General features: G+C 41.1%; 1 protein-coding gene across 11 annotated transcripts in view; it reads left to right on the top strand.

The window, feature by feature from the left end:
* The window catches only part of atp11b (ATPase phospholipid transporting 11B), a 40337-nt gene that overhangs the window by 8187 nt on the left and 9492 nt on the right, over positions 1-22658 (top strand). For 4 of the 11 annotated variants that reach the window (XM_069520445.1, XM_069520485.1, XM_069520440.1 and 1 more), the window contains exons 3-29: positions 505-594; positions 2237-2317; positions 2601-2708; positions 3295-3423; positions 4720-4823; positions 5312-5359; positions 5513-5577; positions 5974-6055; positions 6126-6276; positions 6977-7174; positions 7369-7527; positions 7763-7947; positions 8866-8934; positions 9216-9289; positions 9419-9522; positions 10287-10468; positions 11928-12131; positions 12254-12407; positions 12550-12652; positions 12741-12886; positions 13099-13158; positions 13800-13927; positions 14172-14310; positions 14843-14866; positions 16435-16500; positions 16800-16903; positions 17241-17406. In XM_069520445.1, the coding sequence (XP_069376546.1) occupies positions 505-594; positions 2237-2317; positions 2601-2708; positions 3295-3423; positions 4720-4823; positions 5312-5359; positions 5513-5577; positions 5974-6055; positions 6126-6276; positions 6977-7174; positions 7369-7527; positions 7763-7947; positions 8866-8934; positions 9216-9289; positions 9419-9522; positions 10287-10468; positions 11928-12131; positions 12254-12407; positions 12550-12652; positions 12741-12886; positions 13099-13158; positions 13800-13927; positions 14172-14310; positions 14843-14866; positions 16435-16500; positions 16800-16903; positions 17241-17406 (3123 nt within the window). Of the gene's footprint in view, positions 1-504; positions 595-2236; positions 2318-2600; positions 2709-3294; positions 3424-4719; positions 4824-5311; positions 5360-5512; positions 5578-5973; positions 6056-6125; positions 6277-6976; positions 7175-7368; positions 7528-7762; positions 7948-8865; positions 8935-9215; positions 9290-9418; positions 9523-10286; positions 10469-11927; positions 12132-12253; positions 12408-12549; positions 12653-12740; positions 12887-13098; positions 13159-13799; positions 13928-14171; positions 14311-14842; positions 14867-16434; positions 16501-16799; positions 16904-17240; positions 17407-18378; positions 18465-21799; positions 21937-22658 lie in introns of all 11 variants that reach the window. The other 7 variants (XM_069520453.1, XM_069520461.1, XM_069520491.1 and 4 more) reach the window with 4 other exon arrangements.

Below are 22658 nucleotides of genomic sequence, written 5' to 3'. Positions count from 1 at the left end.
AGATCAAAGTAGTCCCAGCAGCGAGTGAGCACCACCTTTAAAAAAACAAAAAAACAAAAACTGTGTACGCAGCACAAGTGGGTGAACTCCTGCATCATGTATCTGCAGACTGTGAGCGCTCCTATACAGGATGTCAACCTGTTTATTGAAAACATCACCTTTTGAAGTTTTATAATGTGATGTGTTGACTCATGCAGCGAAAACATCTGAGGATCAAAACCAAAATCCTTTTTTTGTCAGCCATGTAAGTGACTAAACCAAACATGGCTTTTCTTTTATACTACACAAAAACAAATTCATGGTGTTCCGATTCTTAATTTGGAAATTAATAAACAGAAGTAGGATGTCTTTACTACCTTATACATTTGTGTTGTATTGCTTGTTTGTCTTGTTCTCAAATGCAATTCCATCTGACATTCAAAAACCATAAAAATGTCTTTTTGAAATCTGTGCATGTATTGTTTGTATTTCTAACCTGACTGTATTTCCCTCTTCCTCTTTCAGTACACCATTTGGAATTTTGTCCCCAAGAATCTCTTTGAGCAGTTCAGGAGAATAGCCAACTTCTATTTTATCATTATCTTCCTTGTACAGGTAAAACACTCACAAATGCATAAAACGCTAACTTTTCTTTATCGCGGGAAAACTGTACATGTTCTGTTCCGTCAGATGTTCTCGGGTCAAGAGTGTCCTCAGTTTTCTTGCCCTAAATACAAATGTCCGTGTCCTCAATACAAACGTCTGTTTGAGCCTGAGTTTCTGACTCATGGACTTCCAGGGCCCAGCAGAGAGACAGGTCTTCATCTGTATTAACACATTACGCCCACACATTAAATAATATGTGTGACTTTACAAGCTGTCCAGAGGCGTCTGGGCTTCATATTGCATCAGTCAGCTCGTGGTGAAGGAGGATTTGGCTTTCAAATTTTCAGGCTTCTTCTCCTTATTTATTTGGGCCTGGGTAACAAAGCCAAAGAAATTGACTTGACTCTGTCTAAAGCTCTTTTTCACCCACTCAGCTTGTCAGTGACGCAGAAGTCGGCTCAGGCTCAAACCACTTTTTATCTTGACATTATGAACGTGATGTTTTCTTCGATTGTCGCTTTGTAAGTGGCCTAGATGGATTCCTAGATAACTGCTGTGAACTGTTGAACCCCTCCAACCAACCAAGTAAAGAAATGATGTTAGTTATTGATCAGTGTGGCCCAATAAATTCATTGTGTGTTTCCTCGAGGATTTTTTTCTCATAAAACATTTGTAAGACAGATTTTTTTCAAATTTGAAACGTTCATCGTTTACATCCACTTTTACTTTCTATTGGTGTTCTGCTTCCCCACTGCCTGTTGATCTGTGGAATAGTGTGAAACAATTGGAACGAATGTGAATTTTGATAACCACAGAATAAGTTCAATACCTCAACAGGTTTCTCTTTTCATTTACTCCTCTGCCCTCGTAGCTTGACACAGACTTAATCTCTTTGTTAGAAGTTAAAAGTAAATTCCCGGGAACGAGATGCATTTTCAGCCAATAGCTACACTCATGGTTTATAATCAACCCACTGTTAAAACATTATCGCTGTGCTTCTTTAAACTATCGTCACGTCTGCAGAAACATTTTTATATAGGCCAGGCTGAGGGACACAATGAGCTCAGTGACACTCTATAGCCACAGACATCGTGAGGTTTGAATCAGGGCTGTCGTGTCATATCCCCTCTGACTCTCCGCTCATTTCCTGCCTCTCTATATTATCAACTCTTCAATAAAGACAAAAATGCCATCGGAACCTTTGAGCATATCCTTTTAAACGAGTGAGTGAATTAACAGTACAATGGAAACATTTGTAGAGAGGAATGCGTTGGCTTTTATTTTTGTATCACTGCAGTTTGAGGAATAAACGTGTGAAAACCACAAAGTTTGACTCCATGTTAACGAACAGCTCATCACTGATTCACGCGACGTTAAGAAAGCTGAGGCGTGTCTGGTCCAGTAAATGTGTGTGTGTATTTCTGAAGTGACAGTTAACCTTTGAGGGAAGTTATGTAGATTTCCTGTTTGAAGCCTCAGCTGCTACTTCTCTGTTGACTTTTTAAGAGTCTTGTCATCTCTCTGAATGGGACACACCCATTCTCATGGAGACTGTGGTATCATTCTTTTCTCTCTTTTTTTTTTTTTTTTACCGCTGCACTTCCAGTTTGTTGACATCTCTGCAACCCCTTCCCTGTATTTGTCTTTGCAGTTGATGATAGATACTCCAACTTCCCCAGTCACCAGTGGGCTGCCTCTTTTCTTTGTGATCACAGTAACGGCCATAAAACAGGTGAGAGCACAAGCACACGGGGGCTTCCTCTTTGTATCTTTATTCTGATGAAAAGACGGAACTTAAGATGAATGCAGTATGATGTCCAAGTTTTTTTCCACCTGAGTTTGATATTGACTTCAAATTTTAAACTTAGACCAAACTGTTAAGTTAACATAAAAGTCTACAGTTGATCAGTGACGTATTGTCCCTGTGTCACCGCTGTTCAGCAATAATGCAATATTCCACTGCGAAGTCCGTGAGCTGCTGTGTTTGGTTGGTCACTGACTGAATGTTCTCGAAGGGCTATGAGGACTGGCTGAGACACAAGGCGGACAACGAGGTGAATGGTGCTCCAGTGTTTGTGGTTCGCAGTGGAAGTCTGGTCCAAACAAGATCTAAAAACATCAGGGTAAGATGCTAAAACCTGGGCCACGCCTCACAGCCAACAGTCAGAACAGGTTTTGTAGAACTAGACTTTATGTTGAAATGAACAGAGCAGTTCTTTATGTGGATATCAACAACAACAACCAGCACTAATGTATGGAATGCTGGTGAACAACAATTCTTAATATAACCTCTGCTCTCACTGATGAAACTCTGCCTCAGTGGCATGTGTCCCTTTAGTCAAAGGTCAAAGATTTTATTTGATAGAAATATACAAAGTTGTGCAGAATAACTAGGTGTCACTATAAATTTGAAAATTGAATATTTAGCACAAAGTTACAAAATTGAAATTGCTCATTTGTCTCAAGTCTTTTTAATAGTGTTGTATAACTCAGAGAGGATGAAGTAGAATGCATGGAAAATCTAAAATGCAAACGCGGAGGAGACGTTCCTGTAGGCAGACGTATTATGTAACATGATTTTGTGCTGTTTTTAAATACCTGCTTCATAGTTTGAAGGCATGTTGGGCAAAAGTATATAACGCCTTAATTGTAATACTTGATTGTATCATGTGTGTGAGCGTCAGTGTGTTATTCTGCCCGTCCGTCCAGGTCGGGGACATTGTTCGTGTGGCGAAAGATGAAACGTTTCCCGCTGACCTGGTGCTGCTGTCGTCGGATCGTGCAGACGGCACCTGTCACATCACCACAGCCAGCCTGGATGGAGAGACCAACCTCAAGGTCTGTGTGTTTGAGCGCGTTACCTCTGGGAGCGTACGTGACGATACGATCTGTGCTGAGAAAACTTTGAAGAATTGTTAACGCTACAATCCTTCACAAGCCTGTGGAGTTATTAAATAATAATAAGATTCAGTAAAACAAGTTGTAGGTTGTGTAGCTTTGTGTAGTGAGGCACTGCAGCAGGGGGAGTTTTAGGAATCTACTTAACAGTGATAGCTGCAGTGATGCAGACTGATGCTGCTGAAACTAATTGAACCTCATATTGAAGATCTAAGCTAAAAGAGCCTAATTGAGACTCACAGTTTGCATATATTGAGAACTAGTCCGGTCAGAAGATGGAGTTTCGTTGGCAGACTTCCGTCAGCAGAAATGATTTCAGTGCTCAAATATCTTCTCTCCTCTTCACTCTCTTCTTTACCTCCCAGTCTTGCCAGAGGCTGTGTAGCTTAATTTTTATCTCTAACAGTTTCCTGCTGCGTCTGTTACAGTTTATTTGTACAAATTAAGGTGGTTGGTTTTTTGATCTACTAATGTGTTTGTACAGGATATGCAGCTTTTTGAGATACTCATATATCTCTACCTCATCTCCACTGCAGCTGTTTGTATTCTGTGTAATGCAGTCATACTGCAGTTGTACCTTCCCTTTGGGAGTCAGGCTGCCAAAATACTGCAGTTTCAGTATCATTGGATCACATAGCTTTAGATATCTGTTCTAGTTGTAGACTTTTAGAGAGCTAACAACTCTACTAATACTTTCTACCTATTAAACATTGCTAGGTCAGTAAGATACATTGGTTAAAGCTGGGATGATGATTGATGAACCCGTCTTCAAGCCTCGATTGTGAATCAATCCTCCAGACACCAATAGAAAACTCTGGTTTATCTATTTGTTCATGAGATTGTTCAGGAATTCTTTTGTATGAAAAACATCTCCTCTAAACTGAACAAGTAAAACAAGTGTTTATCAAGTGTTTTTCAAAGTACATGGGAATAAAATTACACAAAACAAGAACAAAAATAAGAAAGATAACATTTATCTAACAGGTAAAGTGCCTCCAAGTTTAATCTCCTCAGGCAAGAAGTTGTTGAGTCTTCAGGCCCTGATGGCAAAAGCCGGTAGTGAATTACCAGCAAGTGTTGTTTGTAAGATCTTAAATTACGGCTTGGAGCGAAGGAACTGAGTGGCTCTGTAATATAACTGGGGGCCAGACCGTGCTGAGCTTCAAAAACAATTCAAGGATTATATTTAAAGAATCTTTGTCAACATTTCACTGTGTTGTGTTTGTGTGTCTGTAGACCCACTACTCTGTGGCAGAGACAGCAGTGTGCCAGTCAGTGTCCCGGCTGGAGTCTCTGCAGGCCGTGGTGGAGTGTCAACAGCCAGAAGCTGACCTGTACAGGTAACTCGCCCCTGCGTGTAGCCACACCCTCACACTGAGAACCAAAGCACTCCCCGCTAAACCAATATTACAACATTGGACTTTTAGATTCTGCTGTAGGTAGATTTTACTGTGTTTAATCATTTATTCATCTGTGGCAGGAGATGGAAGAGATGGAAAGGAACATCAGCATATGCTGTAATGCATCCTTGTCTTCAAAATAAAATCCAGATGAATCTGAAAGTATTAGCTCCTTTAACATTATTTACTTTTGGTTAACATGGATTCAGTCTCACGGTTACAGAAAAGCTGCTCACCACAGAGCTTGTTCTCTGTTCTGTCGGTCCGCACGCTCAGTAAAGCTGCAGAGACATTAATCTAATGCCTGTCACAATCTGAATAAAGGGGAGCAATGGGATTTCTGACCAGCTGTGTGTGTGTGTGTGTGAGAGAGTGTGTGAGAGTTATTGCCTCTCTTGATCAACTGAAATTTCTTCGGTCTTTTCCAGGTTTGTTGGTCGGATTACGGTGACTCAGCAGGGGGAGGAGATTGTCAGGTGAGATTTATATCCATCTGGTTTAACTAATAATCACACAACTCATGCACTGTTTTTTATCAAGGTCCTACGGTGTCTTGTCGGTACCACAGTCATTTAATCACATATGTCTTTGTCTGTATTTATATATTTGTCTCTTTGATTTTATGTCAGACCTCTTGGTCCGGAGAATTTGCTGCTGCGAGGGGCCAGGTTGAAAAATACCAAAGAGATTTTTGGTGAGTCAGTACAATGAGAAGCACAATAAATGATTCTCTGAACTGAAACCTTCAACTGAGAAGGAAGCAGCTACAGAGCTGATCTGTTTGTTGCAATGGGAAGATTCAATATAGCTGTTCAAGAAAGAATTGCTTCTGGATATTCAAGGCCAAGCTCCGTGGACATTACGGGAAGGGCAGGCTGCTCATTATCATATGGCTGAAGTCAGATTTTGTTAACTGTGCTCAGAGACTGAATATTAAAAGGGTTTGACTCTAATGTGCAATAATGTATTCTGTTGTAATTGCTTGGCTTGGAAAACTAGAGCCAATGACCTGCCGGAGACACGTGGAGAATTTTGATATCTTGTGCACACGATCAATAAACGAAGGTCTCACAAACCAACTGTGCTGCAGGTGTGGCCGTTTACACAGGGATGGAGTCCAAGATGGCCCTGAACTATAAGTGCAAGTCCCAGAAGCGCTCTGCAGTGGAGAAGTAAGCACTTTTCTCATGCTTCCGAATATACTTCATCAAACATTTAGCTAATTGTAATTTCCTGTGTCAGGTCCATGAATACCTTCCTGATCATCTACCTGGGCATCCTGCTGTTCGAGGCGGTCCTCAGCACCATCCTGAAGTATGCCTGGCAGGCCGAGGACAAGTGGGACGAGCCCTTCTACAACCAAAAGACTGAACAAGAGAGAAACAGCAGTCCGGTTAGTCCGCTCAGAAATAAGCAGCAGCTCAACATTTTCTTATTGATTAGTTTCTTGTAAGAACTGCAGCTATCAGCGGCAGAGAGTGAGATATTCAACATTATCCTCTTTACTCTTTCTGTCGCCTGCGGATATACTTAAATGAAGTTAGTGAAGATATGAAGATGTACGTGTATACACACAATCTGAGGTTGGGGTTTCAGCATTTTGTGACTGGGCATAAAAGAGGAAGTGCCCGCCGCAGGACAAGTGTGGTAGCCCAGCAGCCTGCCTGCCAACACCAGTCAGTCAGCTTCCTCTATGTATTGAGACAGAGAGACAAGAAGAATCTAAGTTGTAAACTGGACATCTTGCTCCTCGAAGACAGAGCCGTAAAACAATGGCTGTGTTTTTTAGATTTGATAATATCACACTGGCCCCATTACAGTCTAAACCTTTTACCGATGACTTTATCTCTTGTTAACATTACTTATGCATAACTGGTGATACTGTGATACTCTGCCTGCTTCCATTTAAAAGGATTCGAGCTGACACACCAGTATTGTGTGTGTGTGTGTGTGGGAAACAGATGTGCATTAAGCATATTTATTTTGCTTACAGTTGAAGACAGCACACCCTGTTCACATATGTTAAGTTTGTGCTTTATGCTCCTCTTGTGTGTCATTCTAATAAAAGTGTGATTCTCTCCTGCCTCCTTTAGATCTTGAAGTTCATCTCGGACTTCTTGGCATTTCTGGTCCTCTACAACTTCATCATCCCCATCTCACTCTACGTCACCGTGGAGATGCAGAAGTTCCTGGGCTCCTTTTTCATTTGCTGGGATTTGGACCTTTACCACGAGGAAAGCGACCAGAAAGCTCAGGTCAACACCTCCGACCTCAACGAGGAGCTGGGGCAGGTACGGGAAAAAGTACACACACACACAAACACATACACACAGCAAAAACAACAGATATGATTAATCGATAAATCCGGCGTTTGTTTAATATTTACAATTCAGATTTAATGTGACAGAACAAGTGGAAACATCTCGGCCTCTCCTTCAGTCAGACCTAACCTACATGTGCACTATTGTGTGTTTCTGTCTTTCAGGTGGAATATGTTTTCACTGATAAGACGGGAACGCTAACAGAAAACGAGATGCAGTTCCGCGAGTGTTCAATTAATGGAACAAAGTACCGGGAGGTTAATGGCAAATTGGTTCCAGAGGGAATGAGTGACGATTCTCCAGACGGTTCTATACCTCAGCTGGTAACTCTCATACATACACACATTACATGCATTTTCTTTTGGCAGACACACAAACACAAAACACACACACTTACATCAAACAAGCTCACTCATAGTTTTTTTCTTTCACTGTTTATATACTCAGTAATATATATAATTAGACTAATACACTTGTGTAGCTAAGACGTAGAACTGCGAGAGGTCTTCTATAACAATTGATGTTTCTTCCTCATCATTCCGTCTTCTCTCCTTACAGATCGGGGAGGAATTGTTATTTCTCAAGGCGGTGTCATTGTGTCACACAGTTCAGATCAGCTACGACCAACCCGACTGCCTGGTTGGAGGAGACCCGTTCTCCCACGCAAACGGTTTCTCTTCTAATCACATGGAATACTATGCCTCTTCACCAGACGAGAAAGCTTTAGTCGAGGCAGCGAAGAGGTGAGGCTACATGAGAGACTTCTCTTCTGTTGTGAATATCACACACGTTAAAATCTGGTTAGAACCTAGAAATATGGAAATAGTGAGGTTAAAGTCTACATGCTGCTCCACCTCTCCTGGCTGTGAGCTGCTCAGGGACTTTGAAATATTTGTGGAGGTCGGACGGCTGGCTTATTTTATTGCTCTAGAAATCAAGCACAGGCAGCAACTTGATGTCAAGGGGCTGGTTGAAAAACAAGAGATTCTACCATACCCGTGCAAAAAGAGTGGTTGTAAAAGAAAAAATGAAAAATCCTCCAGCTCTTCAGAGAAACCGTGGAGAATCGATGATTATGAAATGTGGCTGCGTAGGACCCAGCTAAATTATCAGACCGATGTGTCAAGATTTTAACGGTGCGTCGAGTCACTAATTCTTGTCAATGCAGTTTTCGAACCATTAAATAAAATTATGTTGAGCAGTTAGGGACTGCACCCCCCCCCTGCGGCTCCACGCTCCACTGAATCACAGTGTCTGTGATGATATAAAGTTAAAGGCGACACAGTTGGAGCCCTGAGCTCAATAATCAGTGGTAGATAGATACAACATGGAACAAGATCAGATATAAATACGTGCTGGGCTGGCACCGTCACATTACAACAAGAAGGTCCGGGATTTCATTACCTTGTTTGGAGTCTCGGTTTTCTATTGGTTCACCTGAGTTTTATTAGGATTTACCACCTTTTTCCTTCAGTATGAGCACATGACATGAAACTGAGAGAGATTGATAAGAGGATGATTTAATGACCTGAGGGAGGGCTGTGGATGAAAGTTACAGTTTTGAGTTTTTTTTAAAGGCTCGTATTTCTGATAACTTCAAGGTCAAAGTCTTCGTTCTCCGCAGAATTTTAATCAATAACTTCTGTCCTCTTTTTTCTCAGGATCGGAGTGGCCTTCAGTGGCAGCAGCGGAGACACGTTGGAAATCAAAACATTTGGCAAGTCAGAGAAGTACGTGTCACCCTCAAAATCACAAATACTCAAAATATTCTTGTTGGCTGTGAAGTGAAGCTTATTTTCTTGTGAACATTAGTTCATATGTCTAAAAGTTACGCTTCTTGTGTTCACTAATTTAAGTACATGACTGTTTAGCCAGTGGCCAATATTCTCATTTAATGCTTACATTCAATATTGGGCCTATGCTCATGCAACTAAAACCTCTAGACTGTAGACTGGATACCTGCCTGTCCGGAAGACCTGTCAGTCCAAAAATGCTGTCTTTGTTCACTCAGGTACAAACTGCTCCATGTACTAGAGTTTGATGCCGACCGCAGGAGGATGAGCGTCATACTCCAGACTCCCTCAGGTAACACCATGTTCTACCTCTCTGCACTGATGGTAAATGGTAAACCTAGTGCATTCAAAGGGCAACAGCAAAAACAGTTTGAACATATTATATATGAATTTTAACATGTTGAATGTCTTGACTCATAAGGAGGTCAAGTGCTGTTTACCAAGGGAGCGGAGTCCGCCATCTTGCCCTTCAGCACCGGGGGTGAGATCGAGAAGACGAGACTGCACGTGGATGAGTTTGCACTGGTGAGGAATCATTTGTTTTACAAAAAAAAAAAAATGGAAATGCAGTTCTTGTGTCTGAGAATCTTTTCCAGGAACTTAACTTGCGTTCATCATTGGATTACAAATATCTGCTCAGTGGTTGTTGGTCAGCAAAGAATTCAAAATCTATTACATTTTAGATTGAACATCATGAAATCAGTAACAAACATCTTTAAACATGACTTTCTGTGAATGTGCAGATTGATTAAACTCTGTTTACCCAACAGTCAGAGAATGTGTTCTGAAAATGTTTGAATATTATGATGAATAATTCAAACATTTGTTGAAGCACACGTTCTTTTGTGCGTCTTCATGTGTAGGCCTGACATTTGACAGCATTGTAGTAATTACTTTTGGCTCTGTCGTTCTCTGTTCCCATTAGACTGTAAATTCTTCACCACAACAGCCACACACACACACACTCACACACAAACACGCGTATCTGGCCCCCACATCATGTAATCGGACGTCAGTACCCAGGAGTCGGTGCTCTGGACTGGGTTGATTTGTGGTCGTCTACCCCTCAGGCTGGTTCCATGATTTAAAACCAAGCTTTGATAATTTGTTTTTCTGTTATTTCTCTTTCTGCTTCGATTCGTATTCCTTTCCCGTATCCTCTTGACCTACCGCTGCTTTCCACATAAACTTTATTTTATCTTTGAAGGTCATTATATCTTTTCCTGCATGCTCTCTCATATCTCTTGTTTTTTCTTCCCCCATCCCTCACCCACCTCCTCCAACCGCAGAAAGGTTTGCGGACCCTGGTGGTCGCATGTCGTCACTTCAGCCCAGAGGAGTACATCGATGTGGACAGGCGACTGAACAGTGCCCGCACTGCGCTGCAGCAGAGGGAGGAGAGACTTCAGGAGGCCTTCAGCTACATCGAGAGAGACCTGCAGCTCCTGGGAGCAACAGGGGTGGAGGACAAGTATGAACATTTAAAGGATAAATTGCACTATTATGATATTATTGTTGCCCCTGGATACTTGATTTCTTTCACAACTCGTGTTCCAGTACAAAAGAAAAACACTTGACAACTTATACACACACATATATATATATAATATATCTTAGGACAGATTCAGGTTTGCTGTTTCCCCTACTTTGAGTCTTTATGCTAAGCTAATCACCTGATGGCTATTAGTGGTATCGATCACACAGTCTCAAGAAATTGAATAAACCATCAAACTGCTCCATTAAAGTAAAAGCCCATTATAATGTACGTGATTTACTTTGACGTGAGAGCCACTTCAACTGCTCAACACACAGTGTGATGTAAAGTTATGTCATATATATGTTTTTACATCATGTGTTGGCAGTTAGGAAATATCACATGGGTAAAGCAGAAGGTTTAGTTTCACATGGTTAGAAAAATAGTTTTTTTATATTATGTCCTTGAAGCTCCTTTTAGCCACATTATTACTGTTTTTAATAGTTTGACTAGAAAAAGTAGGGCATTATGAAACAGTAGAAAATAAACTGGCAGGAACAGACAGCTCAACAGTGGGAGAGAGAATCTAACTGTGGAACAACGTACAGGCTGCAGGGAGATGGGGACGCCACCTCACTGAGCCTCTCTGGAAATGAATGTTGATATGTGTTTGCATCCGCTCACCATCTGCTCCTCACATAAGCCTTTCGCTTCTCCCACTCCATTTATATCCCCCCCCCCCCTCGCTTTCTCCCTCTCTCTCGCTCCTCTCTGCTGTTCTGTTTTGGTATCTGGGATGAATTCCTCCTCAGGCACATGTGGTCACAATCACAGGATCTCATCTGTTACAGAAGACAACTCCAGGAATTCCTTCTTTTTTCTTTTCTTTTTAAGTCCATAAAAAACCTCATAGTCGTGGTAATATTATATTGTATTCATTATTGGCCGATAATCAAAATCAGCCAGGCTCTAATAGATGCTGTAAATAAAAGAGACATCAGAAAAATAGTGCGTGGATGCCTCGATCCTTTAGTTTGATCTTTTGCTGTATGAGAAGTCTGTTAACTATTCGTCTCACCATATTTGTTTGTTTATTTGATGCTTGGTTTCTTCAAAACCTGTTTGTCCGTACTCAGACTTAACCTTTCCAATAAAAGAAGCTTTAGGGAAAATACCTCCTACATTCATCTAATTGGTCTTATTGAATTACCAGCACTCTAGTTTACTAACAAGCCTCCAGGGTTTGACCACATTAAGCGCTAAGCAACAAAAACACCAGTTCTGAATGTCAGTCTCATCTAGCTACACCACCTCAGCCACAGTATGTACAAAACCTTCAGGCTCACATCACCTGAGAGTTGACCTGATTTCATAAAGGAGTCACGTGAATGTTTGTGTGTACAATAAATCAAACATGCATCTGAAGATTATTCCTTCTCCTCCTCGTGTCCCTCAGACTCCAAGACAAAGTCCAGGAGACCATTGAGGCTTTGCGGCTGGCAGGGATCAAAGTATGGGTGCTGACAGGGGACAAACACGAAACAGCGGTCAGCGTCAGCCTGTCCTGTGGTCACTTTCACCGAACCATGAACATCCTGGAGCTTCTGCAGCAGCGCTCAGACAACGAGTGTGCCGAGCAGCTCCGCAGACTGGCCAGGAGGTGAGCGTGTGATTCTCCTTTTGAAACAGATTCTTTTAAGATGCATCTTGAAGCCTCGTCTTCTCATGACTTTAAATATGTCTGTGTGTCATTGAATTACTTAATATTCTGTCTGTTCTCAGGATAAAGGAGGACCATGTCATACAGCACGGGCTGGTCGTGGATGGAGCCAGTCTCTCTTTAGCATTGAGGGAGCACGAGAAGCTCTTCATGGAAGTGTGTAAAAACTGTTCGGCTGTGTTGTGCTGCCGCATGGCCCCGCTGCAGAAAGCAAAGGTACCGGTGCTTTGCCTCTCACACCTCTCACCTCAACAAAACTTAGATCATATTTCGAACAATATTCTGACATGAGCTAGAACACAAACTGTCATTGTCATCAAAGTTTCAATCCTTGCTCTGATTCATTAACTGTATCCAGGTGGTACGTCTTTTAAAAACATCTCCAGAGAAACCCATCACCTTAGCTATTGGGGATGGAGCCAATGATGTCAGTATGATACAGGAAGCCCACGTGGGCATAGGTAACAACTCCACACACACTCACACACACGGCTGTATTTGTATACTCCTCTTTCCTCTCTAACGTGTGTTACTGTGTGTCTCCTCCAGGTATCATGGGGAAGGAGGGTCGTCAGGCCGTGAGAAACAGTGACTATGCAATTGCCAGGTTTAGGTTCCTGGCGAAACTCCTGCTGGTCCACGGTCACTTCTACTACATTCGAATAGCTACGCTTGTACAGTACTTTTTCTACAAGGTAAGTGAATGACTGAGGTGGTCATTAGGTTTAGAATTTTAAATACATACCTAGACTTGAACAGCAGCAGATACTGATGCAAATACCAGTAAACCAGCATATTCTCATTTACAGAAATGGTCTTTTAAATGGGCCTTTATCAAGATTGTGTTCAGTCACGTCTCCTTCACTGAAACTCATTTAACGTTTCTTTCTTTCTCTCTCTTTTCTAGAATGTGTGTTTTATTACACCCCAGTTTTTATACCAGTTCTTCTGCTTGTTTTCACAACAAGTAAGTATCTTTATGTCTTTCGTTTTATCTCAAGCCCAAGTTTAATCTCTGAATTCTCTCAAGATCATTATAATATTAATTACAGAGCTTTAGAGCTTTGGAGTGAATGTTTGTTAAATGTTTAATCAAACGTGAATTGGCAGCGAGTCTGTTATTAAGTCTTAAGTCTGTTGTTAAGGTTATTAGTTTGGTCCAAGACAAGAAATATATCAATCCTGAGAAATTATACTAAGACTACTAACGATACTAACCCTTAGACACAGAGCTACAGAGGGAAGCCTGACCACATTACAACCTGTCATTTGATAAATGAACTGTATTTGTATAATGCTTTTCTTTTCTTTTCTTTATTAACCAATCAAAGCTCTTCATACTCTGAGCAACATTCACACACACATTCATGCAGCACCTGTGTATAGTGTGTTCATTCACCCACTGGATCGGATCACAAGGAACGAACCACCAACCTTCTGCCACACTACATCAATAATATATCTCATACAGAAAGTATATTGCCACCAGTGTTTCTTATTTGAATAATATATCTGACTCTTCAACATCTGCCCACAGCGTTTGGCTGGATGAGCCGTGGATTTAGTTAATGCGGTTGTGTTGAGTGACATGTTGTCTTGTCACCCCAGACTCTGTACGACAGCGTTTATCTGACACTCTACAACATCTGCTTCACCTCGCTGCCCATTCTGGTGTACAGTCTGTTTGAGCAGCTGGTCCATCCACACGTCCTGCAGACTAAACCCGCTCTGTACAGGTGAGCCTGTCGATCGATGGTTTGTGGGAAGCAACTTCAGCGAAGGAGGCTGAGAGAGATTTCATGCAACATTTAATGAATCAAGGAGTTTGAGTTTGTTGCCCATGTCCATAGTATTTAGTCTCCTTGTAATGAAATGTTTTTTTCTGAATCATTCTGCAAATGATCACAATAATTAACTGACCATCATCGTAGTAAAGCGTTACAGTGAACTTGTCCTCTGTCCTCTGTCTGTGTCCTACAGGGACATCAGCAAAAACGCTCTCCTGTCTTTTCGGACATTCCTGTACTGGACCTTGTTGGGCTTCTGTCACGCCTTTGTCTTCTTCTTTGGATCGTACATACTGATGGGAGAAGATACCACGCTTATGGGCAATGGACAGGTGTGTGTGTGTCTGTGTGTGTCTGTGTGTGTCTGTGTGTGTCTGTGTCTGTGCGTGAGAAGATGTACTGCATGAATTTTATTCTGTAGGAATCCCTGCTGAGATGATCTTTTCAAACCCATATGAGGAAGATGTTGCTTAAGGGCAAACGTGACAGGCAGTAAAGAAATGCAAGATAACTGTTTGTGTGCATGTTATGATGAATTATTGATGGAACTTGTTGCCTGCTGGTTTCTCCGCAGTTACTTACTCTCTCCTCCCTCATTCTGTCTCTGTATTTAACAGCCTTTTAAATAGAGCATGTTTCTCACTCACTTGTTAATAAGCAATTTCTTGTAATTTGACCTTTTCTTCTCATCATATCTTCTGTGTCTCTGGTTCTTCTCTTTTCTTTCCCACTGCATATCTTGTATGAAGCACTCATATTGCTCTCTCTCTCTCTCTCTCTCTCTCTCTCTTGCTCGTTTTCCCCCTCTATCTTTTGTTGATTACTCTTTTTTTCCTTCTGCCTTCACGCTGTGCATGTCTTCAGATCTTGCGAGCTAACAGGCAGTTGGTAAGAGTCTGCTCTACAGCTGACTGCATGTCTCTTTGGGGGTTAAATGAGAACATCAGGAAGATTCCTCTTCTTATGTTTTATACAAATACAGAAGTTTTCATATTTGAATCATTGAGATGAGGAGTTTTTAAACACCGATCCCTGATTGTTCTGGTTATTACGAAAACTTCTGATCACTCCATCGTCTCTTAAAGTTTATTGTGACTTCACGTCCACTTACACTTGAAAAACATTTTCATTAAGGCCTGAACGTCACAGATGCAGATACTGGGGAGTAAAATATGACAATGATTCCCAAGATGTTGTTATCAAACCATTATGACAAAGAAATGCAACTGAGGCTTGATATTTTAAAGTTTAACCATAACTTCAACACAAATAACTGAAGAAAAAGAACTTGAGTAAAGACAATAAACACATTTTACCTAAAATGTCAGTAAATATTAGAAAACATGGCTGAAAGTCAATCCATTCATTTGTCAGGCTCAAGAATATAATCGAGTTTCTGTTCATTTTCCATAGATTCTAACAAGTCCTACACATTCACACATACATCAATCATTACCCGTACAAATGTTTGTGTATTCTCATCATATGTGCAATTATATATTCTGGATTTATCTCACGGGCCGATAGCTGCAGAGATAATCTGCTTCCCACCCTGTTGTATCAACCAACCAACATATTTATGACTTTTTTAGAAGAACCACGGCCAGAACATGTGTTTGAAATATAAAAAACTGCCACAGTGAAAGTTTGTTTCAGCAGCGATGATGGTTCAACGATTAACAGATTGATGAATTAACTACAGCGTGAACACATATTCCATTAAAGGGCCCAGAAGTTGTCTCTGAGTTTCTCTCTGTTAGTCACTCACATTACTCACCATTAGTTTTCAGAGCTCCGACTCCAGCAGGGTCTTGAAATTGGATAACAACAAAAACAAAGCCCCCCCCTCCAGCTCTTAAACACCAAGTAGAGTGATTCTCATATGAAGCGGAGCCTCCAGTGGCAGTGACGCAGTGGGAGGGCAGGGCGTCGTTAAAGGCACCGTTGTACCACACATCTTGTTACCTGAGGCTGTTGTCTTGTAGAAGTTGTGTCTCTTTAATCCACATCTGGAAGTTGATGCTCATCACTGTTATTTGGTTTCAAATAGAATCAGGATCAAGTATATTTTCAATTTGTTGTGACGTATTCACACGTCCATCAGGCAAACGAGTGACAACTAATAAATAATATAACAATTAGAAAACAATGGAATTAAAACACACAAGTTAATTAAAAGGCCAATGAAAATTATTAAAATCACATTATAATCACAATTATTTAAATATCATAATTATAAAGTATTATTAATTTTTGGTATCCATTGTTAATTGTGTTGAAATCAAAGTCAAATATCTTATTTGTTTATGATTTATATTATTACACTGGCACTAATGTGCACATTCAGAAGTTATGTGATGTTACCATATCATTATATTGCCACTACTTGGGTAATGGTCATGTGTGTGTGTATGTCAACGTGGACACTATTTCACAGTTGTATGTTTGTTTCTCAGATGTTCGGTAACTGGACATTTGGAACGCTGGTCTTCACGGTCATGGTCATCACCGTCACGTTAAAGGTGAGTTCAATCTCGTCAACAACAGAGCCTGTTCTTGTATTTATTCTTTTGCTGACATCATTTAGTGCTCACATGGACGTGTCGATCGTTCAAACTGATGTTGAAGTCTATGGAGTTGCACTGTATGTGGTGCCAGTATGAATTACAGTATGTTGTGATGTCGGTGACCATTAATGGGAGAACATGAGTTGTCCCAGGTTGAGGTCAAGGTCTCTTTTACAGCTCTGAGGCAGATATACAGTTTCTCGGTGTCTTACGTCGCTCTCTGTCTGTGTGTGTGTGTGTGTGTTTGATGACAGCTTGCTATAGAGACTCATTTCTGGACGTGGATGAACCATTTTGTGACCTGGGGTTCGATTGCCTTCTACTTCATCTTCTCTCTCTTCTACGGAGGCATCATCTGGTAATAACAGCTTCTTCTGCTTCAAAATGATTTTGAACTCCTGTCACTGAAGCTTTGTTAGAATCATGATTATTAAGTAATTATTAAGAGTCAGCTCACAGACTAGCGGGAGCCGTCCTGATAGAAATGGACCATAAATGATATTTGTGGTCCTTAATATGTGATGTCACTGAGCTGGTCCTGTCTGCCCACCCTTACTGTGGATTGAAACCACCTTAATCAGACCTGATGCTAACTTTAGCCAGAATGTTATCGTCACTTCCAGACAGACCAACGTGTAGCCCCTCCCCTCGGCTGCCCAAGGTAACCACTCTTTCTCTCCCCCCGCCCCCTCCAGGCCGTTCCTCCACACCCAGGACATGTACTTTGTATTCGTGCAGCTGCTCTCCAGCGGTTCCGCCTGGTTCGCCATCATCATCATTGTCATCACTTGCCTCTTCCCTGACGTGGTGAAGAAGGTGTTTTACAGACACCTGAAGCCCACCAGCACGCAGAAGAGTCAGGTAACACAGGGATTAATGGGGGAAAGTAAAGAGAAGCACTCAGAGCCAGTAATTCTTCTTAAAAGGATTTTTCTTTCTTTGGTTTAAAAAAAAAAAAAAAGGAAAAGGATCTTCTTTCAAATTGGCTGAGATTTTATAAGATTTGTCTTTCACCCTTCTGGCCAGACTCCAAGAAGTCCCTCTTTTATTCACATCGTGAATAAGTGAGTCGGATCCACTCACAGACCTACGTATATCTGCATTTAGGGCGATTGTGACTGTAGCCGAGATTAAATCCTTTTTATGGAGGTGAATTCATGGAACACGTGATGTTTCTGTAGGTCTGGGTTTCCTGTTAGATCTGCAGGCCCAGAAGTAAATGTCAAGAATGTCCGAAACACAGTCCATTATTGAAACTGTCTTCTCCTGTGCACAGTGTTAGATCGAATACTTATTCCTACTTGCATCACAATAATTGAACTAATATTTCATGTGAGACAATAAAAGCCTGGAGGGAGAAAACAAAGTAAAATGTCAAGGTAGCTCGACTTCTCGACAGAGAAAGAAAATGTTCTGACTCATATCGGAGAAACAGCTCATTATTTTCTCAGCTTCTGTTGTCACGAGTAATCCACTTCTTTACGCAAACAGCATGGTTCCTCACGCACGCCACATGACTCAACTCTGCACGGACACAGTTTGCACGGTCACCTTTCAGCCGAGCCACGCTGTCATTGAACTGATTTATCCAGCTGGAGACTATTCGTGTCTTAGCTTATACTTTCCTCTTTTCAAAACTCCTCTTGTTTTTGCAGAAAGCAAATGTGGTGTTTGTTGTTTTTGCTCTAAACTTTGTCCAGTTTTGTCTTTGCGTGTGTGTGTGTGTGATTCTAAGAGTGGGGTCAGAATGAACTGTGTGTGTGTGAGGGCTTGATATCTAACCTCTCTGCGTGTCTATGTGTGTTCTTCCTCCTGTGTACACTCCTGGTGTAGATGTATTCCAACCGTGTGGCAATAGGAGATGACTTCATCGCTCTGCAGCCTCTTTCCAGAACCAAGAGCCAGCTGGGCAAAATTAGGTAGAGGAGATGAGACTGATCCAGTCCTGGGCTTAATATCTTTCTAAAAATCAATTCAAATAAAATAATAAGACACAGAGTGCTTCATTCATAAGCAATTCTTCTATAGTCTTAGATTCTGGCATGAATCACAATATGTTTGTGAATAGTGAGCCACCAACACTAGAACAATTCAGTTTCTCTTCTATTAGTTTGAAGAAAAAAAAAAGAGCTGCATTTCTTAATTAATCAATAAATCATGAAAAACACTTAGTTAAGACATTTGCATCATCTGTAATGAATAAAAGTTTCAGATTCTTTCATTTTCAAAGCAGGAGATAGAAAACTTTTTTGTTTTTGCCCCTGAAAGAATAACTTGAATTATTACAATGAATAACTGTAATACTTTAAAATGTGTAAAGATCTGTAATTTGATGCAGTTATTTGTTGTTTTAATTTCTACCATGCAGTGATATGTTAACACTTGCTGTAATTAAATAGGAATATTCTACACAAACCACATTATGTTTGAGATATATATATATATATATAAACAAATCTAAAGATTTGTTTTAAATTGTAGATTATTGATGCACAGGTTTATATATATTTAAAGTCTCAATTCCAGTAACACATGCAACCCCTAAAATGTAGAAACATTGCTTTATGGAACAAGCACTCCTCTTCACCATCATTAATACACAACTGAATGTTCTTCCTCCCAGGTCTGGACTTGATTTAGTCGTACTTACTCCTGTTTCTGACACTGGCAGTGCACTTTCTGCCGTTAGTGTTGGAACTCCACCTTATTGTTTAGTGTCTGTGAGTGCATGTGAGTGCAGCATTCTCCGTGATTGGGGATTAAACATGTTTGGGTCTTTTGGGGTTAGAGACGATGCAGAAGAATGTGACTTTCAGCCGCTGCATGTGTTGCACTTTAATCCACCATCAGACCTCCTGCCTGCTTCAGCATGGAAATGCAATCACTCCCTCCTCTGCATGAACAAACAGATGAATGGATGAGTGAATGAAAGACTGTGAAATTGCCTGGGAATCCTCCCTTGCTTCATCTTGATTGCTCCCCTGGAACTCATTATTCAGTATTATACAGTTTTGCCATGCAGGGACTGTATTTGAGGTTTTGGTTCTGTTCTGACTCTGACGTCCTGCATCTGCATTCGTCCCAAATCCGAGCACCTGGTCAGACCCACCTCCTGACCATCGTGGACTCATACAACCACAGTCTGAGTCTGGCATGTTTAGAGGGACATCAGTCGCATGGTGCAGCCCCCCCCCCGTTTCCACAGTATGGTCCATCTTCTTGACGTTTGCCAGCCGTACACCCTCAGACTGGTTTCCCCACTTTAGAAAACCCTTCTTAGCTCAGAGTTGTTCCCCTGCATGGTTTCAACAGACTCACAGAAGAAGACTGATAGCAACACGGCAGCTGCATGACAGACGTGACGTGTCAGGGCACAGCAGCATGAGGCTGTCCCAGTCGAAACGTGACAGACAGCTGTGTTATTATTGCAGCTATTTTGGAATGATGCCTTGAAGATCTTGTGCCGTCGTAGTAGATGTCACAATAAACAGCCTGCAGGTGAAATGGTACCGATAGTGTGAGCTGTCTGTGATGACGGCAGGCGACTACGATATTCCCTTGATCTTGGACAGCCTCTTGAATTGTCCAAGATCATGTGAATGAACCGTGTGCAATACGTTGTGTAATGTATTTTAGGTTTATGTCAAATATGTTTTTTGCTGCATGTATATCTTTACCCTGATGGTTATAAAACAAAACACTTTTTCTGATTCTGAAGCTCTTGCTGGGAATATGCTTGCACAATAGTTGTTTCTATTGTTTACAGTGGTTTACGTTTCACTTAGTTGCCAGTTTATACATCTTGCAAAAACAGATGCAGTCTAACACATCTTGTAAATCTTAACTTCAACCTGACATTTAACTTTATGGTCATTTAAGCTGCAGATTGTATTTAATCTAATCGGTTGCAAAAGTTAATGCACAACAATCATTTTCTGACTTCATAGTGGTGATGCATTCTAACCATATGATCATAAATTATGTGTCTATATATGTAAACTTCGTGTCTTTATCCTGTAGGATGCAGAGATTCCTGCAGATTGATTCCTTCATGATGTCAATAACATTGTGAATAGTTTTCTGATCCATATAAGACTTAGCTTGTCTCTATGGTTTGTTTTTACGTTGATCAGCTCCACAAGATAATCATTGGGAAATATCCCATTTAATACATATAACATCACATTCATACATAGAAGGAGGGTGAAGTTAAAAAAACACATTCCTGAAACAGTTTCAACGTTGTGAAGGTAGGATTTATTACAGAATTAGTTGAACCTAATAAACCGGCAACTAAGTATATATTTCAACCTATCAATTATATCCATGCAGGTTCCATCCCATAGAATGTTTGAGCAGAAACAAACTGTAGACTTGCAGATCATAGTAACCAGGAACAGAAGTAATTTGTTTGTTGAATCAGTGGAAGTTTACACGAGGCCCTCACTGGCTTTAAATGGTGTTTTAATGTTGCTCTATAATGCAAATTATTCAATTCTGTCAATTCTGTCCTTTCTAATTTGATGGGGAATTAATCCCCCAGAATACTCTCCTGGGTTTCCTGTTGTTTATCTACTTTGTAGCTCTGATAGATTCAGCAGCCGCTTGATTGGTTTGGATGCTAATAGATTTGCTCTTATCTGCGCTAGAAGGAACTTCGTCCCTTGAGACATTTGGAATGTCTGCAGCTTCTTTCTGCTCATTGGTTTTACAGCTTGTTCTGAGCTTACTGGACTGACGTTTAATGGACACCAATACTAACTGTTGACCTTATTCTCAGTGAGACGTTATTTTGAATATGAGTTTAGAAAATGCTGTGTACGTGGCACTGTCTTAGTCAGACTGACTTCTTAATGGAGTTAATATCAAAATAAGGGTGTCCATGTAAACGTGTCTACTGACAGACTGATCACTGGCTCACTAACTGGCTGATCTGCTCATTGCTAAACAAGCAGCACTGAAGAAGCATATCCACCTTAACTTTGATCGTTAAGTCTTCAGTGATGTCTGAGAGATGATTTCAAACCACTATCAAATGAACATGGAACTCAAAATCAGGATGTTTGAAATCAAGAATACATCCCAGACACACCTGCATTAGCATTTTAAAAAGTGCTCGTGCTATTAAGACCGAAGTGGATATTTTTTGCAGCGTGATTGGTTCGTCAGCAGGCTGGTTTTACAGCAGTGCACCTGATGGATGAGATGTGTAACGAGCCAGCGGGGCTCACTGTAAGCATCTTGTGTCCCTCAGATGGAAGAGGGTGAGGGTTCAGTCGGCCCAGAATATGACCCTGTTAAAGTCCAGCGGAGCCCAGGGGAGGACAATTGGCACCTGCTAGCTGCTTATCCTCCCCCTGCTACCCCCGGCCCAGACCCCTGCTCCCCTAGGTAGTACCATCCGTGTATTTCACTGCCCCCCCCCCCCCTCATGATGTCCCTACCCCAGCATTAAGGCCTCCAACCCTCTGCACCCCGCCCCCATGGCTGAATGCCCCTAAACTGCCCCTTTATTTCAATTCCCTGTATGAATGACAGTCATGGTCAACCCCATCCATCCACCCTTGCATGGATAATCTAATCCTTGTGACCCCTTCCTCCCTAACCAGCCATGATCCTTTCCCTGTAACCTGCTGCACATCCATTCCTCTTGGTTACTGCTCAGACACAGGTTCAGGGGTTAAAGAGGGAGAATGCTGTTGGCATGCTGACTTCATTGTCTTCACCGTGCTTTTGTTCAACCATCTATTCCCAACACATTTCATATTGACGTCGGAATGATGTTTTATTCATTCGATGACTTGTGAGTATTTGATATCTCATAAAACCATTATTTTATATGATTCATATCTTTTATTTTCTTTACGTTCCTCTTTTATTTTATCTTTTTTCATCACAAGACAAAAGGCTCCGTCCGTTTCTGTATATGCATCGAATATTGAGCATTAATCAGCCTTTAGTTAATTAAAATGCTTGTGGCTGAACATACAGTAAATAAATCAGCCAGGGAAATGGTGTCAGTTATACAGCTTTCACTGAGGCCCTGCTCAGTTTATATCAAAACCTTTAATTCTAGGATCTGTTTCTCAGAATTCTTCACTGTTAAAGAGAAC

This window comes from Paralichthys olivaceus, chromosome 3, assembly GCF_024713975.1.
Source record: "Paralichthys olivaceus isolate ysfri-2021 chromosome 3, ASM2471397v2, whole genome shotgun sequence".
NCBI lineage: Eukaryota > Metazoa > Chordata > Actinopteri > Pleuronectiformes > Paralichthyidae > Paralichthys > Paralichthys olivaceus.
The sequence above is the reverse complement of the archived record's forward strand: the minus strand, read 5'-3'. Positions and strand labels throughout refer to the sequence as shown.